The sequence below is a fragment of the Cygnus atratus genome, chromosome 2, assembly GCF_013377495.2.
Source record: "Cygnus atratus isolate AKBS03 ecotype Queensland, Australia chromosome 2, CAtr_DNAZoo_HiC_assembly, whole genome shotgun sequence".
In the NCBI taxonomy this organism is placed as follows: domain Eukaryota; kingdom Metazoa; phylum Chordata; class Aves; order Anseriformes; family Anatidae; genus Cygnus; species Cygnus atratus.
This window is the reverse complement of record NC_066363.1, coordinates 119407165-119418385: the sequence shown is the minus strand read 5'-3', so window position 1 is coordinate 119418385 and position 11221 is coordinate 119407165. Positions and strand designations below refer to the sequence as shown.

At 45.8% G+C, this 11221-nt stretch overlaps 1 protein-coding gene across 1 annotated transcript; it reads right to left on the bottom strand.

Annotated features, from left to right (window-relative positions):
• Window positions 1-7104: 7104 nt before the first annotated feature.
• On the bottom strand, window positions 7105-8531 carry SOX17 (SRY-box transcription factor 17). The gene is made up of 2 exons (XM_035553274.1): window positions 8234-8531; window positions 7105-8048 (listed from the first exon to the last, which is right to left on the bottom strand). Exons 1-2 carry the CDS (start codon window positions 8529-8531, stop codon window positions 7105-7107), a joined length of 1242 nt encoding a protein of 413 aa, XP_035409167.1.
• Window positions 8532-11221: the final 2690 nt, after the last annotated feature.

The window sequence follows — 11221 nt, the reverse complement described above, 5'->3', positions numbered from 1 at the left end:
GAAATGCCAGGCACTTGCGTGTCTTCCACTAGCCGCAAACAAAGCTCTCAGCACTGATGAAAACCCAAAGTAGAGAAGTTGCTCCAGCTACAGTTCTGTGAACTCTATTCTCCTAGAAAAACTGGATTAAAAAACAAAAATAGATATTTTAACTTGAATCGGTGTTATTGGTTTTGTCACCATGAAAAATGTTTGTGGAACTACAACCTCAGGTTTGTTACTCTAGTTAAAAGCCCTGACATGGGATTTTCAAAGAGTGTTTTCTCCTCTGCCTTTGAAGTGATTTAGTAGTGATGCTCTGAGCTTGATGTACTTGAAGCAAATTTTTGTTCAGATCCTTTACTTCCCATCTTGCCAAGGCTCTCAAATTTCTAAAGAAAGTGTTTCAATGAGAGACAGCTTGTTTGCAAAATCGTTTACCCTGGAAATCAGCTTAAATTTATAAGGATGAAATGTGAAAGGCTTTGAAAGACAAAGCTTTTTTCTCTGCATCTTCCTACCAGAACAGACTATAAGTGACTACATAAGATTCCTTACATAAGGACACCAAACCACTCAGTGAAACTAACCCATTGGATCAAGGCAGCTGTCCCTCACACTAATGACACAGGGTATAGGTGATGTAGGGTATAGCTGATGTTACACTTGCTAGCAAGTTAGCAAGGAGTGTTTTATGTGCTGTAAGTGCAAATCAAGCTCTTTGCATCTGGATGAAACACACCTGTCTCCGAGAGTCCTTGTGGGGCACTAAGAAAAGGAGTAGATTACTAAGGAGTAGCTCTTTTTCAGGCACTTCAATTTACATCACCAAAATAACAGTCGCCTTCTGTTTTTTCATATCTCTTGTGGGGATTTCCAGACTATACATGAGTACATATAAAACAGCACCTTTTTCCCCCAGAGCACTGCTCTGATCTACTCTGGAATAGCTGAACATCTTCTCTTTTTTGCTTCAGCTTTTCACATGAGTTTCTCATTCTGCTTTCCAAGAATATTTGTAGTGAAAAAAACATAGGAAATTCTGAGTGTAGAAGTGATAGCACTTGTATCTTGATGAATTCTAGCTTATTTTCTATGCATTAAATAGCTTGCTACAGGTTTAACCAGATGAGTTTCTTCATTGTATTCCATTCACTAAGACAAGGTTTTGATGAGCTTAAAGGTCTTTTCCAGCCTAAATGATTCTGTGATGCAGAACAGCTGCTGTATTCCAAATCAATGGTGAATCAAGTCTGTTCTTTTTAAAGCAAGTCCAGGACTTTGGGAATCAATCTTATATCAATATCAGTGTTTTTTGTAGTATTACGCTTTCAGATATCATACTCTATTTAAAAGTATGAAAAAAAAAAAAAAAGGATACGTTGCATTATCTGATGCCAAATCTGCTTTCTTTTGCTCACAGAAACACTGATTCCAGAATTGATTTTACACAAGCAAAATGACCATACATGGACATCTTGAAAGTCCATGCATGTAATAAAGGCGATGTATGTAGACTCACCACAGTAACTGACAGAAGTGAAACTCTTCATTAAAACATTTAAAGCATGAAACAAAATCAAGATTATGTAGCCTAACTGTACCTGAGACTCGTCCCATAAATATAATTCTGTGTATTTGAAAGCAGAGTTTGTATTGTATCAATCAGTCCACGTCCATGAATTCACAAATATGAGTTTAGCTTTCCAGTTAATGTGGACACAACCTTTAGCCGCAAAAACGTATTCTAATATTCTTTATCTTTGTTCAACAGGAGACAAAATTTTGTTTTGAACAGGATGTGTGCAGGATAAATTCTGTTCCTAAACTGCAATAACAAGAAGCCTTAAAGTAAATCAGACACTGTAGGGCAACTCCACAATACCTTGGAATAAACCCAAGATTGCTGGTACCTAAATATATTCTGTATGGGTAAATGGAGCTGCCACCCTCAATGTGAACAATGACCGTATTCCCCTGATAACTCGGTGGAATACTCTGTGAAACAAGTTTTCTCTCTGATAAGGAAAAGGATGGAAATTGATTTTCTCTGAATTATTGCTTATTTAAAATGCAGAAGATGCTGAAATCCTACCTTAAACAACTACATGGTAAAATTTGATTTTAATGAGGATCTTTGTTTCTAAAACTTTACTTCAGTATTTCTCAATGTCAAGGACATGAAATTATTTTGTATCACAGTGCAGGTATGATATATAAATGTATGATTTAATATTGAAAAGAGATACGCCTAACAATAGAGCCTCGACACCTCAAGCATTTTTACTTTGCTTCTTATTGTCACTATTAGTAAAATACATTCCTGCAACAACTGTTCTGAGCTAGTCAGAAAACAGACAGAAACAGAAAATTAAAATTGATTTCACTGTGAAATTCATGGAGACTACAACATGTTTCAGAACAATCTGTTTTAAATTTATGAACATCTCAAAGGGCATTTCTACACATGCGTTAAAATGTTCTGTGTTTTTCCTGGTGCTCTTCATTTTGAGATTCATTTTACTAAGGGACTCATGAGATCATGATTGATCTCTCAGTTTCATCTGTGTTATATGGTGTACAACATTACCTTTCACTGTTTCAGGATTTTGTTGCTGACTTTTTTTTTCAAAAGTTTGAAACTTCTGTCATTGATATTCAAAGATCTGTGGCACTTTCAAATGGAAGTGACATACACAGTAAGGTATTTTAATGCTTCAACTATGTCTAAGGCAGATACCTTAGAATTATATTTAATCTCAAAAAAAAAAAAGTAAAAGAACTAATGAGGGTATGTTACAACATGCTACCTGGTTTTCAGTCAGAAGTTCTTCCACAGACATTAAGACATCCAATGAAAAATCCCGTCTCTACACAGTAGTGTACCCTTTTAAATACATTTTTAAATCACTGGGGTAACCCCCGTGTTTATTTAGAATTTACATGACAAGAAGTAGAAATTTGCCATCATTTAGGACCATGCTGCCATGGTTAAATTGTTTTTCTTCCACTAACTCACCTAGGCTTCTCTTCTTCATACAGCAGCATGTAACCCTGACTTTAAAATTTCTGTATCAATTTAGATTAATATAGTCCTCCTTCCACATACAGGCATAAACGTATTGGTTGCTAAAATACTTAATAGCTTGTCCTTGTCTGAATATCCATATTAATTTCAGAATGGATAAGATTTTCAATAGGTAAATCAATAGTTTTAAGAATGTCTGCAAAGGGAAGAGTATCAGTTTCACTGCATTAATATGGAAATTAATCAAAGCAATGTGGCCTCTGTAAAACAGCTCTAGGAAATAAAATAAAATAAAACAAAAAAAAACACTACTGATGGTGAACATGATAGATACTGATGCCCACAACTAGAGCCATCTCAGCCTTTTCATTTCAAGAACATCAAGTTGGTTTTCTATAGTTTTAGCAGCATATTTGAACAACCAGAAATTTTCCATCCCAAACAGCTGGCTCTAGAGGAGGGCAGAAGTTTCCAGTAAAACTGGTCATATACTTCTGAAAATGAAATATGTTCTTTCAGATATATTATTAAATGAATCCTAGAAACATTTTGCTGTACAATTTTAATTTTTAGCATGGGATAGGCATCACCTCAGTGTCAGAGGTGTGACTAGCATTCTCCTTTGTGAAACTCCAAGATAGAAACTATATAAAAAAAAAGTGTGATGAGGAGTATTGGACCATGAAACATGAAGCAGGAAGGAAGGGAAGAAGCTCATAAAGATGGGGCCACCTCACAGGCACAGTGGGAGGAGAGAGAAAAGAAGAAAAAAGATGAAGGGACTTAATGAGGTAGGAAAGAGGGCATGGCTGGGGCAGGAACAGAATCAGGAGGATTACGCTGAGGTGTAGGGATGTGGATAAAGAGAGTGGGGAACTATCAGCAGGAAAGAATGAGTTTAAAAAAAAATAAAGCAATTATGAAAAGGAACGGCATAGAATTCAGGGTAGAATTCAGACAAAGGGAAGAAACTTGGTTGTTTGAGGCTAATACAGGAAAAGGTTATTTGAGGAAAGAGTTATGCAGACCAGGTAGGAAAGTATAGGATGTTACAGAAAAGGAAGAATGCTAATGTGAGCCATAAAAGGAATATAAGTTTGGCAGAGTATGGTAGAAAGAAGCTACAGCAAAAGGAAAAATACAGAAAAGACAGAGAAAAAATAACTAGTGTCCTTCCAGACATGGGAATCAAACCAATTATTCCACAAGCCTGGAATCGTTTTGTTGTCCTGAACTTTTATCTCAAAAAAAAACCACTGTCGATGTTTGTTTCTCAATCCTCACCTTGTGTCAGGTCAAAATACAGGCTCAAAATACAGGATGGGATACATGCTGTAAGGCATTCCTCAGCTGCTGCTTCATTTCATGCAGATGACGAACAAAGTTCTAGGAAAAAATTGGTATTAGAAGGCAGACAGCAAATGAAAAAGGGACGAGCAACAGTAGAGGTCAAAGGAGGCAGGAAAATGGTCACCTCAAAGTCAGGGCAATTTAATGATACTTTGGAGACCTGCACTTTGTATTTGCTACAGTTATAAAGTTCTATGCAGTAATAGATTTCCTTTGAGACTCAGTACCTTGCACCAAACCATCTCATTACACCAAGCAGTCAGTTTGGGAACATTTCCAGAAGTGCTGAGCTCTCGTAACTGCAACTGAAGGCAAGAGGAACTTGACTTGGGAAAGAAAAAGTGCTGTAAGTGCTAGAACTACCGAGCTTTTTGGTTTCAATCTTTGTATGTCCATTCTATGTAAGATATGGATTACCTGCGCTGGGGTTCCATAGAAAATATGCACATCCGTATCCAATACATGCTTGTGTCATAACATTACTCTCTAGAAGTTATTTAGCAGTAACCTTAATTCTAGACATTGTTTAACTTTATTTTTGGATTACCTAAATTAAGCTTTTCTTCTCTCATTTTCTTTCACAGGAGGATTCTTTTTAAATTTTATCACGTAATTCAGTTAGGTACTGTTAATAATACTATAATACTATGGTATTATAGAGAAAAAAAAAAGTCTTGGGACATCTGCAACAAATAAATATAAGAAAACAAAAGCAATGCCTACAAAAGTCATATGATTTCAGTATATCTAAACGTCTACTCTGAATGTAAGCATCTAAGGCATGTCTTTGCTAGTCTTTTGCTCTTTTAGAAAAAATACATTTATGCAATGGCATGAACAAGAGCACCTCCTAAGTTTAGCCGTCTGTAATGAAGGAGTATGAGAACCACGATGGTCATCACTAGGGCTGGTCATCTAGGAGCTACAAGTGTTTTCACTGCTGTTAAACTTGTAACATGTTTAATGTTTCTTTCCAGACAAATTAAAATAAGAATGTAAAACACTGATGGGTCTTACTTCCCAACTTGTACCTAAACTCCCTAATATCAGAAACCTGATGCCGCCCTTCACATTGTAAAAATGTAATTTTTGCATTGTAAAAAATCAGAAAAAAATGATGGCACAATAATCTGAGACAACCACAATTCCAAGTGAACTTTTCAGTAACCCCCACACATGCAGTTAAAAGAGTTTACATGCGTCAGTGAAAACCCAATTTCATTGAAGTCAGTGGACATTTTCCTCTGAATTAAATAAAATTACACTTTCTGAAAGAATATATAAAACACTATCTGCTCAAGCATGCTTCTACTGGATTATTTGTCTGAAAATAATTCAGCTGGTGCTGCGTATGTAACAGGTGTTCAGCAAATAGCCATTGTCATAGACCACAATTACCATAACTTTGACAAAACTGAACATGGATTACACAATTGAAATTTTTGCTGACTTTCTTCATCCACAATTCAGTACTCTAAGAATCTAGTGCAAGATAAAGTACTTTTATCTAAAAATATTTATATTATGAATATTATTGATATCTCTTCCAGTGTCATTTGATAATTAATATATCTGAAACTCTTTACAACAGTTATTGTGCATTGACCCCGGCCAGCACCTTCCAGCTGGAAGAGTCATGTATGCCTTGTACATAAACAGACAGTGTTACAATGACAAGGAGATGTAGCTACATGTTGTTGCACGGGCGGAAATGTCACAGGGCAGTACAAGTGAATCAGTAAAAAAAGCTCTTGTTTTAATGGGTAATTTATACCGGCAGTTGACTGAGAGCAATTGAGATGAGCATTTGGGCAACGTTTTTTTCTCCTTACTGGTGGAAGCCTGAACCCCAAGAGGCATAATGGCCGAATGGATAGGTGGCAGAAAGTAAAAGAACTTGTAAATACAGTACAAATACCGTTTGTGAGTCGTTGCAAATAATTTGGTTTAAATAGAAAACACTATGTAAGGCAAAATCACCTTCACATCTACAGGTATCCAAATCTGACAAAGTACATTGAAAGCAGTATCTCAAACTTACCTAGTTCCTTCTGTTACAGAGATTACACTTTCAGGGCTGAGATTATTCCCGATGCATTAATGACAATTGCAAATTCTAGTTGGCACTTACAAAAGAGGGGAAAAAAAAAACACGCTTACAAAGACCACAGCTAGGTACAGTCACCTGTCCTAACTCCAAGGGACAGAAATCAGCTGGGACAGGAACGCAGCCATGCCAGGGAACAAACTCCTGGGGTCCTGGTGACTGTTTTACTCCTTCAGAGTCATTGTTACGGTAAAAGGACGTGTCACACGGCACCTGCATTCTCCTCACTGCACCTTAGGGCATGAGTGATTTAACGGTAGTTTAGCCTCCCTAGAGGCCCGTAAGACTGACAAGAATGACAGAAGCGGCTGTACATTAATTTATTTCCTTGAAGTACAAAAAAAAAAAAAAAAGAAAAAAAATAATTTATAGTTAAAAGCAGCTGGTAAAACTGTGCTCTGGGAAGACAAGTAACGGTGCTGATGTTGCTAGAATGAGCATAATTTCGGGCACGGACGTAAAAAATAAGAAGTGTAAACATGCTGGCACATCAGTCGAGGACCAGTTTGAAACACATGCTTTTAATCTGCACGGCAACCGCACCTTTCCGCCCAGCCGGAGCCTGCGAAAGTGTCCCGAGAAGCCTCCAATAAATTACATAAATAGGAGCGGGGCCGGGCGGCTCCGTGGCAGTCCCTCCTCAGCCGTCGGGGTAGCCGCAGTAGTAGACGGCGCTGCTGGCGTCCGACACGGCGGCGGAGATGGGCCCGGCCGAGAGCCCCTCGGCGGCGTCGTGGCCGGCCAGGGGCAGCCCCAGCTCGGCCTTGCAGGCGAAGCGCAGGTACTGCTCGAACTCGGCGCGGTCCACCTCGCCCAGCAGCTCGTCCTGCGGCAAGTGCTCCAGCGCCTCCCGGCACGGCGCCGCCTCGGCCGGGGGCGACGGCTGCCCCCCCGACGGCAGCGGCAGCACCGGGGGCAGCACCGGGGGCAGCACGGGCGGGGGGCCGCGCCCCGGGCCCGGCGGCTGGCACATCTGCCCGTAGTAGGCGTGCAGCGGCGCCGGGCAGCCCAGCAGCCCCTGCAGCGAGCCGGCCGGCCCCAGCGGCTCGCCGGCGGCCAGGTGCCGCCGCAGCGCGGCCCCCGACGGGCTCTCCCCGGCCCCCGCCGCCGGGTATTCGCCGGCCGCCTGCGGGCCGTAGCTGCCGTAGGGCCCCGGGCCGCCCTCCTCCGGCAGCCCCGCCGCAAAGAAGGGCGCCTCGCTGTCCGCCGCGTCCAGCGGCGACGGGTCCGGCGTCGGCAGCCCGTAGCCGTCGAAGGCGGCGCCCAGCGGCGGGCAGTCCCGGTAGTGGCCGCCGCCCGGCCCCGCCGCGTAGCCCTGCTCGCCGTAGGGCAGCCCCAGGCTCTCGGCGCACATCCTGCCGCCGCCGCCGCCCTCGCTGCCCGGCCCGGCCGCCGCCGCCGCCGCCTCCGCCAAGCCGTGCTGCAGGAAGCCGCTCTCCACCCGCTTCAGGCGCTTCACCTGCTTCCGCCGCCGCGGCCGGTACTTGTAGTTGGGGTGGTCCTGCATGTGCTGCACCCGCAGCCGCTCCGCCTCCTCCACGAACGGCCGCTTCTCCGCCAGCGACAGCGCCTTCCACGATTTACCTGCGCCCACACGCACCGTCACACCGGCCGCCCCGACGCCCCGGCCCCGCAGACCCTCGGCCCCCCGCAGCCCCCAGACCCCCTCAACCCCCTGCCCCGCAGCCCGCGGACCCCCGCAGACCCCCGCAAACCCCCCGACCCCCCATCTCCCCCCCATGCTCGCCCGCAGCCCCGCCGGCGCTCACCCAGCATCTTGCTGAGCTCGGCGTTGTGCAGGTCCGGGTTCTGCTGCGCCAGCCGCTTGCGCTCGTCCTTGGCCCACACCATGAAGGCGTTCATGGGCCGCCGGATCCGCGCCTCGCTCTTGCTCCGCCCGCCCGACGGCCCCGACGGCGCCGCCTCGCTCTTCGCCTTCGCTTCGCCCAGCGGGCTCAGCGCCTCTGCCCACGGGCAGGGGCCCACGGCCGGCATCATGATGGACAGCGAGCACCGCCCCTGCGCCTGGTCCTCGCTGCTGGCGTAGCCCGCATCGGGGCTGCTCATCTCGCGGGCTGCGCCCGGGCCCCGCTCCTCGTCGTCGTCGTCGTCGTCGCTGCCGCTGCCGTCGTCGCTGCCGCTGCCGCCGCCGCCGCCCCCCGGGGGCCGATGCCGAGAGCTCGATGCGGGCCGGGGACGGGCTGGCCGCCGGGCCCCGCTCGCTGCTGCCGGCTTCCCCGCGCCCGGCCCTATTTGAGCAGCGGCGCGGCCAATGGGACCGCGGGGGCGGGCGCGCCGCGGGGCGCTACTGGCGGCTCCCGCTGCGGCGTGGGACGGCCCCGGGGCTCGCCCGGCCCGGCCCGGCACCTGGGACGGGGGAAGGATTTGGGGTGGTGTTTGGGGGAACACCCAAACACACCTCGGCCCCGCTTCCCCGTTGGGGCAGCAAAAGGCGGCCCTCCGACGGCACGGGGTACCCCGCTGGGTGCCCTCCCTGCCCCTTAGTGGCCGGTCGGAAAGGCAGGGCGCTGACCGGAGCAGGCACGATAGAGGTGGAAGGGACAGATCCTTCCCAAGCCCGCCTCCATGTCCCGTAACACCCGGAGCGAAGCGCTGCGCTCTTTGAGAGGCACGCTTGGAAAGCAGCGCAGTCAGAGTAAGCCGGTCCTACACCCTAGACCTTCCCCTACCACCCGAGCACACCTCGCCTCGCAGCGTGAACCTCTCGGGGCACGGCAGCCTACTGAACCCACAGCAGACCCTCTAAATACCGCCTACCCCCTTTTTCATACTTTGTAATGGGGTTCTTCAGTATTCCCCCAAAGCGTGCCTTTAATGCTGAAGTCGCCTTGGTTGTTCCTAAGGAGCGCTTTGCAGCACGCACTTTTTGTTGCACTTGGCTTCATATCGTGTGCACGATGTCTCTGCTTTGCCCGAGTAAACCAATTATAAGTACAAGCAGATGCCTGTAGCACGTCGGTCACATTAGAATAAACGCAAATTCTATCTGGCTACCATTTATGATCTTTTTTTTTTTTTTTTTTTTTTTGGCATACAACCTAATGTAAAATACGTTGTTTTCACGGGCGCTCTGATTAATATTTGCATTGTTATGTGGCGCCATTAAATGCATCGATGCTTACTTGAGAAACCGCTGGGCTTTAAACTGAAGATCAAAGAGGTTTATTTGGTTAAGGACACCTTTGTTTGGGCAACCGCTTCGATCAAATAAACCAATATTGTCGGGATTCTCGCTGAAATGAAATGAATGAAGCCAGCATCACCGTTAACGACCTGCAACACTGCGTTTCCTCTTAGGAACCTGTTGCTTTACACTTGCCAGCCCAGCAGATATTCCGTAAAAGAATAAGAAAGCAGAGGTGCGGGGGAACAGGACTGACATTAGGGAGAGTCATTCTCTGGACACTTAGCATCCATGCTCTCCTCTCCCCCGTGTTTGTTAGAAACTATAAACAAGCGATGTATTTCCAGACTTAGGATAGCCTGCAGTTATTTATATGCAGATAGACTAAATCATTGCCAAAAGAGGAGCACCTGCCTAAAAGCCAGCAAAAAGAAACTTTTCAGTTTCTTCCCGCTCAAGCACACGCGTGAGTCCGGCAATTCAAGCACCTCTTTTGTGTCTTTTTTTTTTTTTTTTTTTTCCTTTTTCCATAGATCAGGTGCTGTACAAAGGTGGCGGAGTCGCAAACACCGTTGGTGTGCATCGTGCCTGTGTACACCGAGGGCATAGTGGTGCACCACTATGTAGCAATCCCTACAAAAGCATATTGCTTTTAACACGGCTTGTGAAAGAAAGCCCGGGACTGGTGGCACCGGGCAGGAGCTCAGCACCTTTCCATCCGTGGTCAGCTCAGCACCACTGGGACCCCACCGTAGGCTCAAGGCTGAAGTACCAGCGGCCTTCCTTTCGTGCCATTCCCGGCCCGAAGTGCTGAGGACTCAGAAGCCCTCATCCCAGGCCAACAGCCAGAGGGAAGCGCGATGTCGATGCAAGGCTGAGAGCCGGGGAAAATTCTAAATTAAGCAGAAAATGGAGCTTATCTGGAGCAAAATCACGCACGAGGAGAATGCAGAGAGCAGCAGACGCAGCTGAGCGGAGAAAGCGAGACAAGGTCCAATGAAAACAAAAAGCGAGAAGGCAACAATGCACTGCCCTAACGAAGTCGGTGCGTTCTCAGTGCCTTCCAGTTCCCAGCTCACTGCCTGGTCCTGACTCGGGCAAAACTGACCACCTAGGAGTTTAACGCCTAGAAGAAGGTATTACCATTTTTAAAATTTATTTTTCTTTCCTTTTTTTTCTTTTCTTTCTTTTTTTTTAAGGGTTGCTCTTGTTAAACCGTCAAACCGTTCTTTTTATTGTATTTTGCAGAAATATTTTCGCAAGCCAAGGGAACAAATCCTGCGAGACCTGGCGCTGATTAAGTAGAGGGCATGCCTGCAAACACACTTCGCAGTAATTTGGGGGCTGTCACTTCCAGCAGAAGAGAAAATGTTTTTTTGCTATATAATGAACATGAGGTAATAAACTAAACAAACTGCCGCTGACTTTGTTCGGGAGATTTGTGCATACTGTTTCTACAGCTCATTGATCGAGGATCAAAGAAGGAAAGGTGTGTTTTGAATCGAAGCCGAGAAAGTAAAAGCTCCCTGGTTTGTACGGAAAATGCTGGCAGACTGTGACCCTTTCGGTGTCATAAATAGATTATCTCAGCTCTCTTCTCGCTTTCCGTTTT

Bases quoted from the DNA above. Each gene is read 5' to 3' on its own strand.
- SOX17 (XM_035553274.1), bottom strand. From the start codon at position 8,531: ATGAGCAGCCCCGATGCGGGCTACGCCAGCAGCGAGGACCAGGCGCAG. The intron at 8,049-8,233 runs GTGAGCGCCGGC...GTGTGGGCGCAG, and splicing joins CGAGCTCAGCAAGATGCTGG to GTAAATCGTGGAAGGCGCTG.